This window comes from Eretmochelys imbricata, chromosome 4 (genome assembly GCF_965152235.1).
Source record: "Eretmochelys imbricata isolate rEreImb1 chromosome 4, rEreImb1.hap1, whole genome shotgun sequence".
In the NCBI taxonomy this organism is placed as follows: Eukaryota; Metazoa; Chordata; order Testudines; family Cheloniidae; genus Eretmochelys; species Eretmochelys imbricata.
The window spans coordinates 65,152,257-65,172,952 of record NC_135575.1 but is presented as its reverse complement, the minus strand read 5'-3'; the positions used below and the strand labels follow the sequence as shown (position 1 = coordinate 65,172,952).

The 20,696-nt window shown below is 45.2% G+C and overlaps 1 protein-coding gene across 1 annotated transcript in view; it reads left to right on the top strand.

Annotated features, from left to right (window-relative positions):
• The window catches only part of PDGFC (platelet derived growth factor C), a 250,961-nt gene that overhangs the window by 142,017 nt on the left and 88,248 nt on the right, over positions 1-20,696 (top strand). Inside the window, exon 2 of the mRNA XM_077814475.1 lies at positions 299-494. Coding sequence (XP_077670601.1) covers positions 299-494 — 196 coding nt within the window. The remainder of the gene's footprint in view (positions 1-298; positions 495-20,696) is intronic.

Genomic DNA, 20,696 nt, shown 5'->3' with positions numbered 1-20,696 from the left:
GATGTCCCTCTCCTGAGTTTCACTGTGCTCTCCTCAGCCATACCTGAGGATCTAGATCTGAAAATTTTACTTAGAAGCCAAAAAAGTAAATATGTATTTTCTTCTGCAGTCTGCTATGTTGTTTTTATATAAATCTTCCTAGATTGAGCAATCCTTGCCCACCCTTTCCCGCCCCCCCCCCCAAAAAACCCCAAAACAAAACAAAATAAAAGCCTTTGATTGTGCGGGAAACAAACTGTTGCAAAAAAATAATAAAGACTTAACTATATCTGGTTTTGTGTATGTCTCTCTGCTATAGGAGTACAAGATCCCCAGCATGAGAAGATTATTACTGTGTCTACTAATGGAAGTATTCACAGTCCCAAGTTCCCACACGCTTACCCACGCAACACTGTACTGGTATGGAGATTAGTAGCAGTAGAGGAGAATGTGTGGATACAGCTTACTTTTGATGAAAGATTTGGGCTTGAGGACCCAGAAGATGACATATGCAAGTAAGTTACCTAGCTGATATACAACTTGAAGAGGGGATGGTGACAGCTGTGTTGGCACTGATCAAGTTTGCCAAAACACAGCACTTACACAGTAATAAAATGTACCTTAGTAATATGTTGTCTTCAGACTGATGTTAGAAAATTATCTACGCTTACAGTAAAAAGCTTCCCCCCTTCATTTAACATATAAGCCATAGAACTATGCTGGCATTAAAATGTTTAAACTCTTACCCTCTCAAAAGCAAACAGGCAGCTTTGAAAATCCAGAACAACATCCCTAACCTCAACCAAAAAATATATATAGTCATATTTGGGGGAATACAGCTTCTGTTTAGAGGTGCAGAGCAACACTACACAGTTCAGTGCAGGAAGTAAAGAAAAAAGTATCTCCAGTTGGTTCTTCAGAGGAAATTTGCATAGGCATATTATCTCAGATGGAATTCTGGTCAAGGCATTAGAATGTAACACCCCTATTCTGATAAAAGTACCATACAATCTTATAATGTTCACAAATGGTCAGGTTCTCATTTCTATATGAAAAAGATAAAGTGCCCCTTGACATAAACTCATAGACTTTAAGGTCAGAAGGGACCATCATGATCATCTAGTCTGACCTCCTGCATATTGCAGGCCACAGAACCTCATCCATCCACTCTGGCTGAGTTACTGAAGTCCTCAAATCATGGTTTAAAGATATCACATAATAGAGAATTCACCGTTTATGCTGGTTTAAACCTGCAAGTGTCCCATGCTGCAGAGGAAGGCAAAAAACCCCCACAGTCTCTGCCAATCTGATCTGGGGGAAAATCTTTTCCCGACCCCAAATATGACAATCAGTTAGACCCTGAGCATGTGGGCAAGCCCACCAGGCAGATACCTGGGTAAAGAATTCTCTGTAGTAACTCAGAGCACTACCCATCTAGTGTCCTGTCTCTAGCCATTGGGGAGTTTTGCTACTGGCAGTCGCTGATGGGCCACATGCCATTGTAGACAGTCCCATCATATCATTCCCTCCATAACTTTAATAAGCTGTCTTGAGGCCAGTTAGGTTTTTGCCCCCACTACTTCCCTTGGAAGGCTGTTCCAGAACTTCATTCTTCTGATGGTTAGAAACATTTGCCTAATTTCAAGTCTAAACTTGTTGATGGCTAGTTTATATCCATTTGTATTTATGTCCACATTGGTGCTTAATTTAAATAACTCCTCTCCCTCCCTGGTATTTATCCCTGATGTATTTACAGAGAGCAATCATATCTCCCCTCAGCCTTCTTTTGGTTAGGCTAAACAAGCCAAGCCATGGCACTGGTTTCATAATCATTCAGTGTAGAGTTTCATCTACTGGATCACCAACACAGCTTTCTACTGGAACTGAGTATGTTTAGCAGCCTGATGCTGGTGCAGGTTTGTCCATAGAGAGACTTAGTACACAGCAAGCTGGGTAGTAAATCTACAGTGTGCTAACCTGCCACACACTCAGTCACCATGTGGACCCTGGTACCACACACTAAAAGTTCTATAATACACTTTGGCTGTAGGTTCATCCAAGTGGGACTGTGGACATTTTAGTGTGTAGTAGCAGGGTTCACAGTCGGTTACTGTGAAGCAGGCTAGTGCACTGTAGATTTACACCCCAGCTTGCTGTGTGCTTAATCTCCAGGTAGATGAAACTCTTAATTCATAAGATAGACAAGATCACAATGCAGTGGGATATGGTGGCAAAACGGGAAAAAAAAGGCATATATGGATAATGATACTTCAACTGGGTTATTTCACCTGAGCAAAATATTGAATATGTCATTGCATTTATGTGTTCATAGACAAATATTTACCAAATAGCTCCTTCTTACTGTGAGCTGTTTACCCTGTGTATTCACTTAATTTGATGCTTTCTTTTAATCTCTCTTGATTTTGTGACTTGTTTTATGTTTTCTTTACCAGTATTTTGTTACAAAATTTTAATTCTAAATGAGGATATTTTTGCACTCATCTTTATTTTGTTCTGTTTGCCTTTTTTCCTCCTTTCCATAACTAATATACAAATGTACACCTTTCTTACTTCTGAAGGGAGTAATTCTTTCCTCTTATAGCAGCCTTATCAGACATACTACCTACTGTGCAGCATATGTTTGCTGAAATGCGTGCACTCCCTTTGCACAATATTTTATATGTACATATTTCCAAGTGAAAACTTAGCTTGCTTTTTCTTTTCTTTGCATATGGCAGAGTGAAGTGACAAGTGAAAGAAAATCCAAGTAAGGTGCTTCATTTGTCCACTTGCAAAGAAAAAGTAAGACTAGTTGAAATGTTCTTTTAATTATTTAATTTGACAGCTATTGAGCGATATTTTTCTGGGAGTACACTTATTCTGAGTAAACAGTTATTGAATGCAAATAGATATTAGTGGTGAAATTTAAAAAATCCCAAAGCAAAAGGTGCACTCACAAAAATACTTACAATCATTGCATGCTCAAATTTGTGCATGTTAGGGCTGTCAATTAATCACGGTTAACTCATGCGATTAACTCAAAAAATTAATTATAATTAATCTCCCTGTTAAGCAATAGAATACCAATTGAAATTTATTAAATATTTTTGGATGTTTTTCTACAGTTTCAAATATATTGATTTCTATTACAATCATGAATACAAAGTGTACAGTGCTCACTTTATATTATTATTTCTATTACAAATATTTGTCTTGTAAAAATGGTAAAAGAAATAGTATTTTTCAATTCACATCATACATGTACTGTAGTGCAATCTCTTTATTGTGAACGTGTAACTTACAAATGTAGGGTTTTTTTTGTTACATATCTGCCCTCAAAAACAAAACAATGTAAAACTTTAGAGTCTACAAGTCCACTCAGTTCTACTTCTTGTTCAGCCAATCATAAGACAAATAAGTTTGTTTATATTTATGGGAGATACTGCTGCCTGCTTCTTATTTACAATGTCACCTGAAAGTGAGAAAAGGCGTTTGCATGGCACTTTTGTAGCTAGCACTGCAAGGTATTTACATGCCAGATATGCTAACCATTCATATGCCCCTTCATGCTTTGGCCACCGTTCCAGAGGACATGCTTCCATGCTGATGATGATCATTTAAAGAAAATGTATTGATTAAAATTGTGACTGAACTCCTTGGGGGAGAATTGTATGTCTCCTGTTCTGTTTTACCCGCATTCTGACATATATTTCATGCTATAGCAGTCTTGAAATTACCTGATGTGCAAATGCTATAGCAGTCTTGGCTGATGACCCATCACATGTTCGTTTTAAGAACACTTTCAAAGCAGATTTGAGAAAATGCAAAGAAGGTACCAGTGTGAGATTTCTAAAAATATCTACAGCACTTGACCTAAGGTTTAAGAATCTGAAGTACTATCCAAAATCTGAGAGGGAAGAGATGTGGAGCATGCTTTCAGAAGTCTTAAAAGAGCAACACTCCAATGCGGAAACTACAGAACCCGAACCACCAAAAAAAGAGAATCAGCTTTCTGCTTGTGGCATCTGGCTCAGATGATGAAAATGAACATGCATCAGGCTGCTCTGCTTTGGATCATTATCGAGCAGAACCCATCATCAGCATGGACGCATGCTGGAGTGGTGGTTGAAGCATGACATATGAATCTTTAATGCATCTTGCACATAAATATCTTGCAACGCCAGCTACAACAGTGCCACGAGAACACCTGTTCTCACTTTCAGGTTACATTGTAAACAAGAAGCGGGCAGCATTATCTCCTGCAAATTGTAACCAAACTTGTTGGTCTAAGCGATTGGCTGAAGTAGGACTGACTGGATTTGTAGGCTCTAAAGTTTTACATTGTTTTATTTTTGAATGCATTTTTTTGTACATAACTCTGCATTAGTACGTTTAACATTCATGACAAAGAGATTGCACTATAGTACTTGCATTAGGTGAATTGAAAAATACTATTTTTGTTTACAGTACAAATATTAGTTATCAAAAATATAAAGTGAGCCCTGTGCACTTTGTATTCTGTGTTGTAACTGAAATCAATATATTTGAAAATGTAGAAAACATCAACATTTAAATAAATGGTATTCTGTTATTGTTTAAAAAAAATTAATTGTGCTGTTAATCGCTTGACAGTCCTAGTGCATGCAAACCAGGAAGTTGTACAGGAAATTACCTGATGTGCAAATGTAATTGGTGGTTGTGTAGTGAATGTATATTTTTGAGGGTGTTTTGGCTTTAAAAGTTAGACTTAAGTGCTCAGAGAAGGTGAAATGTAAGCGATTAATTTAATTTCTAAACAAAACAAAAGAGAACAACCAATATTCTGACCTAATTTAAAATAAAACTTAAAATACTACTACTACTACTAAAACTAAATAAAGGAAGACGGAGGATATCAACTAACTTATCTGGTGTGAAAGGAAGATAAATAGCTATTTAAGTCAAATTCAGGAAGTATGGAAATGTGATTAACATATTACGATATTAAATGGACCCTGAAGTTGGCAATTGCTACTGAGAATTATCTGCGTGCACTCCAACTGCATCAACTGTGCTGAGTGTACCTGTTACCAGATTTGCCCGTTACTTTGGGGCATGCTCATTTATTAGGGTTACTCTTCTGGGGCGGGTGGGTGGGTTGTGTACTTCTGTCAATGTACTGCTTGTGTCACTTGTGTTCTCATACGGAGCTCTACTTCACACACACACACACACACACAACACAGAGCGTGGGAGGACCTGAGAGGACCGGGTTAATCAGCACGCCCAAGCTGACCCCTTCTATGTCCCTGGACTCAGCAGGCTGGGTCGAACAGAACCTCCAAGCTGTCACCCTCATTTGCCATCGGTACCGCACCGGAATAGAGCACGCCTGAGCAGGCTGGGTCTAGCAGCACTTTCAAGCTGCCACCCTCATATGTCCCAGGTTCAGCACGTCTCTGTCCCCACTTTCATGTTACAATTGTTCTGGTAGTAACCCACTTGATGAGCAGACCCCACAGGATTTTTGGCGCTGCAGGGATCTTTTAGCTTAGGTACGAGGAGCGTTGCTGCAGAGCAAATGAGGAAACTAAAAAACACCCATGAGTGTAGGGGGGAGAGACAGAGAGAAGCAACCAGCTTACTCATGAAAGTTATTTATTGCCAGGTAATAACCATAGGGGAGCCAAGGAAACAGAACCGTTATAATATTAAATCTAACTTACATTTGATTATAAAAGTTAGGTTTACAAAACTATAACTGATCATACAAGTCAGGGTCAGAAGGCTGTACCTAGAGAAAGAGAGAGAGAGAGAGAGCTGGGTTCTCACCTCTCCATGAAGCTTGAATTGATCAGGGGTCCCAGGTGGTGGTGATAGCTGAGGGTCCAGAGTGCTAGAAACAGGCAGAGCCCCCAGCATGACCAGTCAGGAGAAGTTGAAGTACCAATGCAACTGATGCAGATTTTGGATCCAAGCATCAGAACACTTGCGCATGGATAATAGGGCTTTTGTAGAGAAACAACAATGGTTCAAGGGAGAACACTAGATTTGTTTATGTGTAAACAAGGGAGAATACCAAAGTTGTTTTGTTCAGGCTACACAATGGGAGCTGATCATTCCTAGCTTTGGGCAGTGTTCCTTGGAGGGAGCTCACAATGCAATTAGGGAGCTTCATTATTTTGGATACCAATAAAGGATTTATTACTAGAATTGGTCTGATAACTACTGAGCTGGGTGTGTGCAGGCATGCATTCATTAACATCTGGAGCAGAGATCCCTCATCATGCAGTGCTTCCCTGCTTTTCTGATCCTAGAGTTCCGTGCAGTTCTTGCCTTGGAATCTCTGTTCACTATTCTGTATGCTAATGGAGATGCCTCCTTGTCCCATCTTCGATGCAAATAAGGCTAGGGGAGTTTCCTTAATTCTGTCATCCTTATCACAGGGGTGTAGGTGTGTCTCCCACTGCCTTTTCATTGCTTTTTGTAAGACTTTCTTCTGATGCAGATTTTGTTCAAGCAAAGGCTAGGAGGTGAGGGTGGAGACGTCTTTCATGAGTCAGACAGGCTGGGTACTGCGCCCTGGTTCCCCAAGGACACAGAGCTGCTAGGTAACATCTGTACTGAATGGTGGTGTAGTAAACTGGTGCAGCTTGGAAGAGCTCTGATTGTGTTATAAGGAGATCTGGGTCTGAGCGTGTTATCCCTTTGCGTGTTATCAAAGGAAAGAGATACATATGTAACTTAACGTTTGAGTCTGCCTCATTTCAGTACAGAATTGTATAGGTTGTGTCAGTAGCAGGGTGCTGGGGACTTTTTTTTTTTTTTTGCCATAGGTACTGTCAGTAGTGAAGTGGAATATGAGAGCAGTCTGTGGATTTAATGATAGGTAGGGGAAAGTATAGGTTTAGGTGGCACCCTGAATGCAAGTGTTCAGGGGTTGTAAAAGGTGGTTGTTAAATTTTACAAATGTGGTATTCTATTGGGGGAGTAGGGTCAGTGTTTGATCATAGGGCAAGTGCAAAGCACTTGTCCATTACAGTAAAAAGGCAGAATAGGAGTGGGTGTGTTATGGGCATACTGGGGCATTGCTTAAAGGGGGAAGAGTTAAGGTTGTGTGGATGGTTACCTTAACTCTGTATTTCCTACTTTTCAGCAGTTTGAGTTTTGCTGGACTCAGTGTTCTGGAATGGGACAAGCTATCACTGAGCAACCTTAACTCTGCATTAGCACAGTTTTTTTGCCATTTCATTTTCTAGTTTTTTAAACAGAAAGAGCAATGTTTGGTAGTAGGAGCTGGTGGTCATTTAGGAAGTTTAGGTGTCACCTAGATTTGCAGTTGATATGCTACTGTGGTGAGGCAATAATAGAAACTAAGCTTTTATATAGTGCTTTTCATAAGTAAATCTCAAAGAACTTGACGTCATTATCACCATTTTTAATAGATGGGAGAGTGCGGCACAGAGAAGTGAAGTGACTTGCCCATGGTCAGCCAGCAAGACAGTAGCAGAGCCTAGGAATAATCCCAGTTCATGGCTGTTTCCTCTAGGCCACACGGTTGCTGTGTGATTCCTCAGTGCTCCTCCCAGCTCTTGTACATTTGCTACAGTGAATTGGAGATATTGGTCAAGCTTTGAAATGTTTGCAATATGCAACTGCTAACAGAGCATGAAAGAAATTTTATCCATGGTCTATGTCCCGAAACACTGATAGTTTTATTACATGATTATTATAATAATTTTAAGTGTGCGAGAGAAGACTGGTGTATGTTTCTTCTCCACCCCCTCCCTCACCATTACTTGCAACATGTAGCCTCCCTCTCTCCTTCTAATCCTAGTAAGCCATTAGTTGGCACTACAGAAACCATTCACATGTAAGAAGTTGCTCCTTGGTGCCTCCAGCCCTATGCTGTTGCGTATATATATCACAGGTAGCAGCTTACTGAAGGGCTGCACATTACCGTGGTTATGCAGCCCAAGCTTCACACTGAGTTGGGCCCCTCACTCCCCCTACTGACCCAGCTGGTCCTCCTGCCTGTGCTTTAGCCAGGCTTCCCCAGCGAAGTCCCTGGTCCACCCAGTCTGCCCTTCCTCCAAACTGGGCCCTGTCCTCACACATTCTTGTCAGCTCCCGCCATCCCATACCAGGGTGATGTGTATCTTAACTATTCATTTTTGGATTTCAGGTGTTTACATTTCTGATACCTTTATCCCCTCCACCCCAGATCCCAGCTCATCTGAAGTGGTAGGGAGAGGGGCACACACACCCCAAGAAAAGCAGGATTCCCCAGATTCCAGAACACACAGCCAGGAGGAAGAGAAGCTCAGACCTTTATGGAGGGGTAGGGCTCCCCCAGATCCCAGCGCATACATGGAAGGGGAGAATTCAGGGCCAACAGGCCACACTACCTCTAACCCCCCAACTTTCTTCTCTCCCTGTCACATTCCTCAACACCTCCTGTCTTCCTCTCTCCCACTCCCCCAATCCCTATCCCTCAGTCTTTTACCCGAGCCCCCTCAAACTCTCTTTCCTCCTCTACTACCATTTGAATGTATCTCCCTCCCCAAAATACCCTCATGCCTTGCTGCAGACCCAAACCTCTCTTCCCCTCTTGACCAGGGTGGGTTTCAAAATTGCTAGAATCTGTGAAGTTAATGAAATGCTATTTTGTTGGGGTTTTTTGCCCTGGGAGCTGTATCTCAGGAACTCCTTGCTCAGATGACCCCAATTTGGATCACTAACCCTGCCCTATACTCCCATGAGGCACAGCACAAATTGCAGAACAATCCGTGGAAGCACACAGATTTTGAGTACTAAGAAGAGTCATCTTTTTAAGAGAAAAGTCTTCCTAACCTTAGCTAGAGGAGAGCTGGTGCTCCCTTATAATATTGTAAAGAATTTAAGGGAGAATGGAAGAGAGGGCAGTCTCAGAGCGGCATTAAGTAGTCCGTCCATTTCAGTTAGATGTTTTCAGCGAAAAGAGAATACCCAATGGAGATGAATACAGCCTAAAACAGTAGCTCTGTTCATGTCAGTGAGTGTTCCCTTCCACTTTCCCCAGTGCTGGAGGGTTTCTGGTATGTGTCAGACATATCCATTCTCAGCTCTGCACCCCTGTCTCGCCAGTGTGTTCTCGGTGCATCTGAACATGTGTGTCCTAAGCTTCCCCAGATCTTGGCTCACATGGCAAGAGTAGGGAGAGGGGCTCAGACATACTCAGAAAGGCAAGCCCCCCAGAATCTGGCACACATGGGGGGGCAGGAAAGAGGAGTCTCATCCCCACAGATGGGCAGAAGACCCCCAGATCCTGTCACACGTGATGTCAGGGAGTGGGGCTCAAACACCATTGTGGTGGACAGGGACCCCCAGATCCCAGCTCAAAAAGGAGGGAGTAAGGAAAGGAACTCAGATCCCCCAAGGTAAGTAAGTCCCCTCCAGGACATGGCTCACAGGAGAGGGTGCAAGTAAGGGGCAGGGGGTCATGTCCTCATATATGGGCTGGGGGGGTTGCAGATCGTGGCACATACATGTGAGGAGAATGTGGGGCTGACGGTGCCCCTCCCCCATTGTCCCCCAGTCCTGCTGTCATTCATCCCCATGGCTCCCTTCTCCAGGTTCCATCCCTTTCCTTCCCCTCCCAGTGCACTTAATCCTCATCCCTTCCTTTTGACCTGATCCTGCAACTTCTCTTCCATTCCCACTTACTCTTTCACTCCTAATCACCCTCCCTTCCTAGCAAACATTTGCTTATGTAGTTTTTCAGTGTCTTCTGAATATTCAGATTACATTTCCCCCAAACAGAAATCCCTATTTGACAGAGGCAGATTGGAGCAAAATGCCTGGTTTTTCGTTTGTTTGTTTACTCCAGGGCTCAATTTGAACTCAGTGCCTGGGATGATACTCAGATTTGATGACTACCCTACACTCATCCTAAGAACTACCCAGGTCCTGTGAAAAAGGGGTACTTTTACAGATCGTTAGCTTGCCCCTCTCTCTGCACATGCTCAGTGTAAACCAGAGAGCTCTCCCGTCGACATAATAAAACCAGCTCAACAAGCTACGTTGGCGGGAGAGCGTCTCCTACTGACGTAGCACTGTGCACACGAATGCTTATGCTGGCAAAACGTATGTCTCTCAGAGGTGTGTTTTTTCATACGCCGGAGTGACAAGAGTTTTGCTGACATAATTGCTAATGTAGATATGGCCTTAGTTTGCCTAACTGGAGAAGCAGCTTTTTTTTTCAAATAACATTTAAATTTGATTTTCCTGAATAGGCTGGTGAGTGCCATGCATTCTGTTGGGGTAACCCTCAAATATTTCAGACTTTAGTACAGTTATCTGAATCTGTGTTTGATCTCCATCTGTGAGGAAAAAATCATTGCCAAAATGTTAGAGAGACAAAGTGGGTGAGGTAATATCTTTTCTTGGACTGGTGTCTGTTGGTGAAAGAGACAAGCTTTAAACAATCTGTTCCACCTTGTATTTAGCTGTGACACTGTGAGTATATTTCCTAGACCTGAAGAGCTCTGAGTAAGATCAAAAGCTTGTCTCTCTCACCAACAGAAATTGGCTCAAGAAAAGAGATTACCTCACCTACCTTGTCTCTCTAATATCCTGCGACCAACACATCTCCAAACACTGCATATTCCCTGTGTGTCAGGCAACTTTAAGAAAAGCTGTTCTTCCCCCCACCCCCAAGAGCTCTATCTCAGGGTCAAATGGCCCCAAATTTGGATCACTGACCGTGCCCTGTGCCCCCATGAAGCACACCAAGTTTCAAGGCAATATGATTTAACCACATGGAATTTAGAGCACTTAGAAGACCGCAGCGTTAGACACAAAGCTGGTTTCAAATTTAACTTTAGCAGAGCTTTTGCTCTGCTGTAATGAAAACATCCTACACAAGCCAAGTAAACGGCTACAGTAATACCCTTTGGAACTGTGTCTAGCAATTCTAGGGTCTTTCAGTTCTCAAACTAATATGTCACAGTTTATTTTATTAATTAAAAATAACTTTTTTCCTTTACAGTTGTGTTTATTTCTGATTAATTTTTTTTTTTGTAATTGTTCGTTCTTCTTCGAGTGCTGCTCATCTCCACTCCATATTAGGTGTGTGTGCTCGCCACATGCACCGGTGCTAGAAGATTTTCCCTCAGCAGTATCTGAGGGGATTGGCTCTGGTGCCCCCTGGAGTTGCCCCCTCATGGCGTGGTATAAGGGGTGCCACCGACTTCCCCAAGCCTGAGTTCCTTCTTGCCGCCGGTGACGGTCCTGAAACTTCTGCTGCTTCGGCTAGCGTTTTGTTCTCAGTTCTTGCGAACTTTGAAAACCTGTAATATAGTTGTATATAGTTAGTAGTTCTTAGTTACCCTTAGTAGTAGTTCCCAACTCTTCATTGGTCCTGAACTGGACTCAGCCAGGGGATGGGGCATGCCCAGGTCCCCAGGCTTGAAGCCCTGTGATTGCTGCAGAAGCCCTATGCCCATTAGTGATCCACATACCAGCTGCCTAAGGTGCTTAGGTGAAGGGCACATAAGTGACAAGTGGCATATCTGCAAGTCCTTCAAACCTAGGACAGAGAAGGAGCACAATATCCATCTGAAAGTGCTCCTGATGCCGTCAGCACTGACTCCAGCACCGGAGCAGCGGTCCGACTCTGCACCGAGCACCACGGCCTCCATGCGCAGTGATCCGCCAGCGCTGTCCTCGAGCCGGCACCAGTCCCCATCCACAGCTCCAGTGAAGAAACTGAAAAAGATTATGAAGGGAAGATCTCCTACCTCCTGTAAGGGAAAGGAGAGGGCTGAGGGCAAGCCACGACCCGTGCCAGGCAGCTCAATGCCCCCATTCGAAACTCAGGCCCCAGCTCAGGTTGAGCGGTGCAGCCCATTCCATACTTCGCCTGCGACCACGGATAGCTATGCAAATCCCTTCAAGTGGCTCAGGAAATCCTGACCCTCCTGGCTCCAGCGGTACCCCGGTCTCGGGGAAAACCTGCGTTGGGACTTATATGTGTGTTCCAGCCTTAGCAACACCATTCCCCATCGAGAGGGGCATCCCATCATCGCTTGCCTGCCCGAAACCATCACGCCTCAGGGCTGGAGAGGCAGGCTCAGCTGAGCCCTCTTCAGTCCCTGCACTAGGGGCACCGATTGAGGGACTCGAGGTGTACCTCACCTGTGGAATGGCGCAGACCCTCTGGGGCACGTGCCACCTTGCAAGAACTCCGGGACTGGCCCTGACCGTCTCCAAGGGCCCTGTACCAATCCCGGGACTGATCCAACACCAGAGACCGCCGATCACAGGGCCATCATCACCCATCTCCAAGAAGGAGATTGTCCTACTCAGGACGATCCTCCTGGCAACCGGCCCACAGTAGCTCCTGGTCCCGTTCGACATCCCAGTACAGGTCAAGTAGCGTGAGGCATTGATTGCCAGGTATCCAATGCAGATCCGCTGGACGCTGTCAGTCCCTGAGAGCCCAACCAAGACAATCTCGCTTGGACACGTCAGCTTCGGGATGCAATGACAGGAACCGGTCAGACAAGAGCCATCGCTCAGCCCAATACTGGTTGCCCAATACAGACCGCTCCGCTGGTAGCTCTGGCTCGGAGCGAGGTTCCCTGACTGCGGGACAAGCCCCAGTACCAGCGGTGCCAACTACATTATCAGCACTGAAACCTACCCCATGGCCCCAAGTGCAGTGGCCGGTGCCATGGTACCCATGGAACCCCTGGGGGTTCACCCAACCTTCCCAGGCTGCCCGATCGGTGTTGAGAGCCTCAGAGAGGCCAGCGGCCTCGGTATCCTGTCCCCCTCTGGTGCTTAAGGCTTCAGGGAGTAAGACCCTGCAGGTCCAGGAGGACCCAGGGGAGCAAGCGACTGGACCAGCAATGGACGTGGCGTTTCCTATGGCACTGCCATTATCCTCGTCATCGCCAGATGAGGCTATCACTGAGCCCCCTCACCCGGTTCCTCAGGATTATGCCAAGGTGCACCAGGAACTTTTGAAGAGGGTCGCTTCTAACCTGGGGCTTCAGGCAGAGGAATTGGAAGAGCCCTCAAACTCTCTGTTTGATGTCCTCTGGTCCTCGGTGCCCTCCAGGGTGGCCCTACGGTCTCCAAAATCACTGATGCCCTGTGGCAGACCCCCTCTTCCCTGGCCCCTATCTCTAAAAGCACCGAACGTAAATACTTCGTGCCAACCAAAGGGCACGAGTACTATACTCCCACCCAGCCCCCAATTCCCTTGTGGTCGAGGCAGTTAATCACAAGGAGAGGCAGGGACAACCCAGGCCCACCCCAAAAAATAAAGACTCGAGGAGGCTGGATGTTTTCGGATGTAATGTTTATTTGTCTTCCAGCCTTCAGCTGAGCGTAGCCAACCACCAAAGCCTCCTTGGCCGACATGACTTTAGTATGTGGCTAGCCATGGCCAAGTTCGAAGGGTCGCTCTCCGAGGCTTCTAAGAAGTAGTTCTGAGTGATCCTCGATGAGGGCACGACTGCGGCCAGGGCAGCCCTCCAGGCGGTGTCAGATGCTGACGATGCTGCTGCCCACACCATGGCTTCCGCTATCTCCATGTGGCGAGTCTCTTGGCTGATCCTCTCTTGGTTGTCCACTGAGATCCAGCCGTCATTGCAGGACCTGCCCTTCGATGGCAGGGCCCTATTTGTGGAACAGACAGACAGCTAGTTGCATGGCTTCAAGGACTCCCACACCACCCTGAAAACCCTGGGTCTCTATGTCCCAGCCCCAGCAAGTAAGTGGTTCAAACTGCAGCAGACTCAGGGCCGGGGAGCCAGCCTCAGCAGGACCAGCCCCATAAACAAGCCAAGGGCTAGAAGTGCTGCCCGAGCCACCCACCTCCACCCTCGGCCCAGTCGGGCTCGACCCGTAATAAGCAGGGGGCCAAACGGTCATTTTTGATGGTGCGCCCAAAGGCGACCTACCAGACTATTCCCTGAATCCATCTTTTCTAGTGTTCTCCAACCGCCTTTCATCTTTCCTCCCAGCTTGGACTGCTATAACTTTGGACTGTTGGGTCCTCAGCACAGTGGAATGTGGTTATATCCTCCAATTCCTTTCTACCCCCACTTCCCACCCGCCTTCCCTATTCCTCTTCAGGGACCCTTTCACAAGAGTCTCCTCATGCAGGAGGTACAGGGGTTACTACAGCTGGGTGTAGTGGAAGAAGTTCCTCTCGAATACAGGAACTAGTGGTTCTATTCCTGGTACTTTTTAATCCCAAAGGCCAAGGGTGGTCTACGGCCCATCCTGAACCTGCGAGACCTCAACAAGTACCTTCAGAAGCTAAAGTTCCACATGGTTTCTCTGGCTTCTATTGTCCCCTCCCTGGATCCAGTGGTATGACGCACTCGACTAGAAGGACGCATACTTCCACATAGTGATCTTTCAAGGACAGAGGCGCTTCCTCCATTTTATGGTGGGCCCCACCACTACCAGTTTACGGTCCTCCTGTTCAGCCTGGCAACAGCACCGAGGGTGTTTACCAAGAGCATGTCGGTGGTAGTGGCTTACCTCAGGCGCCGGGGTATCCAGATCTAACCATACCTCAATGACTGGCTCGTCCAGGGTGGCTCCAGGTCTCAAGTGCAAAGCGATGTTGCGGTGCTTCAAGCCACATGTCACTCTCTGGGCCTACTGGTGAATGACAAAAAGTCAATGCCAGTGCTGGTGCAGAGGCTAGAGTTCATTGGAGCAGTCCTTGACACTGCCTGCTCCAGAGTGTTCCTGCCTCTGGAAAGGTTCCACACGTTGGCAGACCTCATCATGGAAATCTCCACTTTCCCTCTGACTACAGCCAGGATCTGTCTGCGCCTGCTGGGCCACATAGTAGCATGTACTTCAGTGGTCTGCCGTGCCAGGCTCTGGATTTGGCCCCTGCAACAATGGCTGGCGACAGTCTATTCCCAGTTCCGAGACCCCCTGAAGAAGATGGTTACCATTCCCCAGGTGATACTTACCTTGCTGAGATGGTGGACTGACCGCAGGACAGTCCTGGAGGGGGTTCCGTTCAACAACCCTCCTCACTCCATCGTGTTAGTCTCGGATGCCTCAGACGTCAGCTGGGGTGCGCATCTCAGCAACCTCCAGACACGGGATGTGGCCCTGGAGGAGGCACGGTTACACATAAACGTCAAAGAGCTCCAAGCAGTCCAGCTGGCATGTGGAGTCATCTTGCTCCACCTGTCAGGCTTCATGGTATGTGTCCTGACGGACAGTACAGTCTCAAAGTTCTACATCAGCAGTCAAGGAGAAGTGTGCTTGTTGGCTCTGTATCAGGAGGCACTCCGTCTGTGGGACTTCTGCATCAGCCACGAAATCCACCTGGAAGCTTGTCACCTTCCCGGCGTCCGGAATATGCTGGCAGACCAGCTCAGCAGGGACTTCTCCTCTCACCACAAGTGGTCACTCCATACAGAGGTAGCCTGCATGATCTTCCAGAGGTGGGGAATTCCTGAAGTGGACCTGTTCGCTACCAGACAGAACAGGAAATGCCACAGTTTTGTTCTTAATAGGGTCTGAGCAAGGACTCCCTCTCCAGTGCCTTCCTCCTGTCGTGATCAGGGAGCCTGATATATGCATTCCCTCTGATTCCACTAATCAGCAGGGCCCTGGAGAAGATCAAAAAAGACCAGGCATGGGTTATCATGATCACCCCAGCATGACCTCGCCAGCATTGATTTGGCACGCTCATGAGCCTGTCAGCGGCCCCTCCCTGGCCCCTGCCCAACCGACCAGACCTGCTGTCTCAGGACCACAGTCAGCTCTTAAACCCCAACCTCATGTCCCTCCACCTCTTGGCGTGGATGCTGAGTTGCTGAACCCATAGGAGCGGACCTGTTCGGAAGGAGTCCAACAGGTCCTCCTAGAAAGTAGGAAGCCCTCAACTAGACTGACTTACCTGGCCAAGTGGATGAGGTTTTCCCGCGGGGCGTCTGAATGGGGCATCTCTCCCTCGCGTTTCTCCATACAGGCTGTCTGGACTACCTGCTCCATTTGAGGAACCAGGGCCTGGCACACACTTCCATTAGAGTGCATCTTGCAGCCATCTCCCCTTTTCACCCGCCGATCCAAGGACAGATGGTGTTCTCCCATGACATTACAGTCAGATTTTTGAGAGGTCTGGAGAGACTCTTCCCGCAGGTTCGGGCACCCATCCCACAGAGGGATCTTAACTTGCTCCTCTCTAGGCTCACTGGCCCACCCTTTGAACTGCTGGGTTCCTGCTCCCTTTCCCATTTGTCATGGAAGGTCGCGTTCCTGGTAGCAGTGACGTCGGTGAGACAGATCTCAGAAATTAAAGCCTTGACCTCAGAACCGCCGTATATGGTCTTCTACAAAGATAACGTTCAGTTGCAGCCCCACCTGGCCTTCCTGCCAAAGGTGGTCTCCACCTTCTATATGAATCAGGACATCTTCCTCCCAGTGTTCTGTCCCAAACAGCACAAGACCAATGAAGAGAGGCGTCTTCACGCCCTGGATGTCCAGAGGGCCTTGGCTTTCCGTACCAAACCTTTCTGTAAATCAACTCAACTCTTCATCGCAACAGCAGATAGGATGGAGGATCATCCAGTATCCTCGCAGAGGATTTCCAGTTGGATTACCTCGTGCATAAGGACCTGTTACAATCTGGCAGGGGTTCTGCCGCTGCCGATTGTCAGAGCCCACTCGATGAGAGTGCAGGCATCTTTGGCAGCCTTCCTGGCACACATCCATATCAAGGACATCTGTAGAGCTGCAGCGTGGTCCTCTGTCCACACGTTTACCACTCATTATGCCATCACTCAGCAGGCGAGGGACGACACTGGGTCGGCAGAGCTGTGTTGTAATCTACACGTCCGTGAACTCCTACCCACTTCCAGGGATACTGCTTTGGAGTCACCTAATATGGAATGGACATGAGCAAGCACTCAAAGAAGAGAAGACAGTTACCTTTTCCGTAACTGGTGTTCTTCGAGATGTGTTGCTCATGTCCATTTCATGACCCGCCCTCCATCCCCACTGTTGGAATTTCCGGCAAGAAGGAACTGAGGAGTTGGCGGTGCCCCTTATACCGCTCCATGCGCCAGAGCCAGTCCCCTACGGATACTGCTAAGATAAAAACTTCTGGCACCGGTGCATGTGGCGAGCGCACACACACCTAACATGGAATGGACATGAGCAACACATCTCGAAGAACACCAGTTACGGAAAAGGTAACTGTCTTGTCTTGAATAACGTTCACATTTTAATGATAACTTAACATCACTAAAAGGTGGTCGTAGTAATTTTTTTCCCTTCTTTAGAGATTTATTTCATTGTTTCACATTTTTCTGAGTGAAAATAACTCAAGTTAAGTAACCTGTTTTTGTAATTAGGCATAAGTATCTCTCTAAGGCTAAGCCAAATGGAGGCCATAAAGCCTTACTCCTTTTTGTTACTGTGCTAATATATTAGTGCTTTAAGGTACTGGATCATTTTTTACATTGTTTGATAATATTTTACCAGACTATTGACCAATTATTTTTTGCACTGGTGAAATGCCCAACCCTTTTACAATCTATTGGTTAGACAAGACGAAAACCGCAGTGCAGTAAGTTTTTTGGCTCTTTTAGCAGCAACATGCTACTTGTATTAGAGCATTTATTTCTCTGGCAAGGTGTGACATGACCCACTGAGTTATGCCCAAAGGTCATTGTTTCCCTCTGTCTCTATTTCAGTCTCCCCTCGAGGTTAGTATGTTCTATGTAACTGAAGATGCCTTGTTTATAGTCCATTGAGACTGTGTCAATCCAAGGTGCTAAGTCTTTGTTAGTATGTTGCAGATTAGCTCTGTCTTTTAGTTCAAATCCCAATGCACAATTATAATTGTATTACAACATATTTGATTAAAGTAACTAACCATTTAAAAGTTTCTCCTAATGCGTATGGGACCAATTCACATATTGTTTACACATTTAAAAATAAACAAACCTCCAAACACATAAAGGGTTTAGCCTTTAAGATGAGCATATAAACCTTGTGAAGAAAAAAAATACTGAATTCTTAACAGTTACCTCTGACATTTTGAATCTCTTTAGTGGGTTCACACCCATTTCTGTGGGTGTGGAACAATATATTTCTGTTAATTATAATTTTAGAGTTATTAGTTGTTTTTTCTATTTTCCTAGACTTATCAGTTTCATCCCCACTATAGGAGTCTGACTTGGGGAAATCTCTAATATTCTGGATATGCTGTATAGCCTCCTGAGGGGGGATGCCCCAATTCAGGAAAGCACTTAAACATGTGTTTAACTTTAAGCATGTGTGAAGTCCAATTGAAGTCTGTGCTTAAATGCTTTCCTGACTCACGGCCAGAATGATCTTGTATTACCTTCTCTCTAGCCTGTTTCTGCTAAAAATATCTCTTACCACAACTTTCTAAATTTAGGGCCAACTAGTGATAATCTTACTTGCTTACTTTGGTGAGCAGCCATTCATATTCATAGTCCAATTAATATTTTATATTATATTTAATTCTTGTCTTTCTCACTAACAGAAGTTAGTTCAATGAAAGATATTGCCTTACCCACCTTGTTTCTCAACAGTGATTTTTTTACTACTTCCTTGGCCATTCACATGGACCCTTTAAAAAAACATTATTCAAAGGATGTATGTAGTGTTTTTGTAGCTGTGTCGGTCCCAGGATATTAGGAGACGCAGACCTCAGCTTGCTGTGTAGCTTGAAAGCTTGTCTCTCTCCCCAACAGAGGTGTGTCCAGTAAAAGATGTCAACACACCCACCTTGTCTCCATAATTCAAAGACATTGGTATAAGTACATCATCACTCAGGGGTGTGAAAAATCCACACCTCCGAGCAGCGCAGTTACACCGACCTAACCCCTAGTGTACACAGTGCTATACTGAGCAAAGGGCTTCTCCTGACGTCACATAGTTGCCCCCTCTCATGAAGCTCTCCTGTTGGTGTAGTAGCATCTTCACTGAAGTGCTACAACTGCATCAGTGCAGCTGCTCCACTGCAGTGTTTTAAGTGTAAACCTGCCCTCAGTTATGTCTTTAGATAGGTGAGTACAAATCCCGTTGACTTGAATGGGAGTTAGATCCATGTGTCTTAGAGCCAAAATAGCCCTTAAGTGTATTTATCAAGAGTAACATGGATATATAGGTTTCTGAAATATTACAATATTTTCAGACTCACCTGTGTGCTTTATTCCATTTGATTTCACTCATTACTTCAGAAGACAGTGGCAGATTCTCTACAGATGGTGCAAAGAGTCCAGAAAATATCCATGGTTGGCGAGCAGAGATCTCCCAGTTGGAAAGATGTGTTGGATTCAGGTCCTGCAAACCTCCCCTTCCCAATAAAGAGGGGAGGGGGTTGTGGGAAGAAGAGTTTGGAGTAGACAGGTGGCATGGCAAGCCCATAGCTCCATTATGCCAGTCTTTCAGCGGTGTATTAACCCTCTAGGTCATTAGATTAGTGGCATATTTTAGAGTAGCCTGATAGCATCTCTAAAAGTGATCAGGGAGTTGTAACCAGCTCCTTGGTGACCCCTATCTCCTATTCTGCACTGAGTGGAGCTCAGGAGAAAATTTAGCCCAATTAGTTTCCTAAATTGCTGTTTAATATCTCTAAGGATAGCAAATAATCAAAGCTTTGGTAAATTGTACAGTATCCTTATAGGGAGCTTGTGTGCGGCAGTCCCTTTTAATAGCAGGTGTTGTCAGCAGTTTGCACGCTGGAACATCACATCAAGGGCCTACAACAGAAGAAATAAAAAAACTCTGTTGTATATTAATAATTTGTCTTATGCCTCCTTTACTCTGTTTCTTTTAGGCATTCTGCATGCAATTGTTTTTCTTTGTTTTAGGTTTTTTTTAAATATCAATTACCATTCCTTAAGATTACTTTATAGGCTTTAAGAAAGCACAGGAACATGCCCTGATAGCACAGTAATGGGTGCTTTATAAATGTCTTAGATAGAATTGTGATGGTAACTGTGTGAAAGTAAAATAAGGTACAACTCATTGATTACTGAGAAAGGGGCATTTACTGGAAATGAGCTTGATTTTTAAGAAACCAAATGCATTCATTATGAAGCCCACCCAAAAAAGTAGGAGGTGCTCAGCACACGCAGGGCTGGATTAATCTTTTATGGGCCCAGGTGCCTGAATAGTGGCCCCACTCCACCCATGCTCCCTTCTGAGGCTCCACCCCACTGGGCCTTTCCCCCCCCCCAAGAACCCGCTCACGTGGAGGGGAGGGGCCAGAGAGGAATTCCCACCATCAAAAACAAAAGTCAGCACCTCTGTTATGAAAGCTTTTTCTTCATTGCTATGAGCATTTTGAATATCAGCAGTAGCTTCACTCTGTTTTTTTTTCAGCATCTAATATTGCTCAGGCTTCCCAGTATAGTAAACATTACTTAAACAAGGGCCTACAGTTATAATTAAAAAAAAAAAAAACTTGCACAAAGTGGGTCTAGTTTACACGTGCAATATGGAGAACTTTTTACCTGAAGACAATTTTGTTACTTGAAGGCAATTCCAGTGCTAAACTGTTAACAATGGATCAAATATCTTTGAATAATATTCTGAAGTTATGTATTTATCAAGTTATGTAACTATTTCAGCAAATATGGCCCCTTTGAGGAAACCTGAAGTGGTCCTTTGAGGTATAGAATGCATAAAAGCTTGTTGTAAAACTAAGTTAACCAAACTGGGCCGGTGGA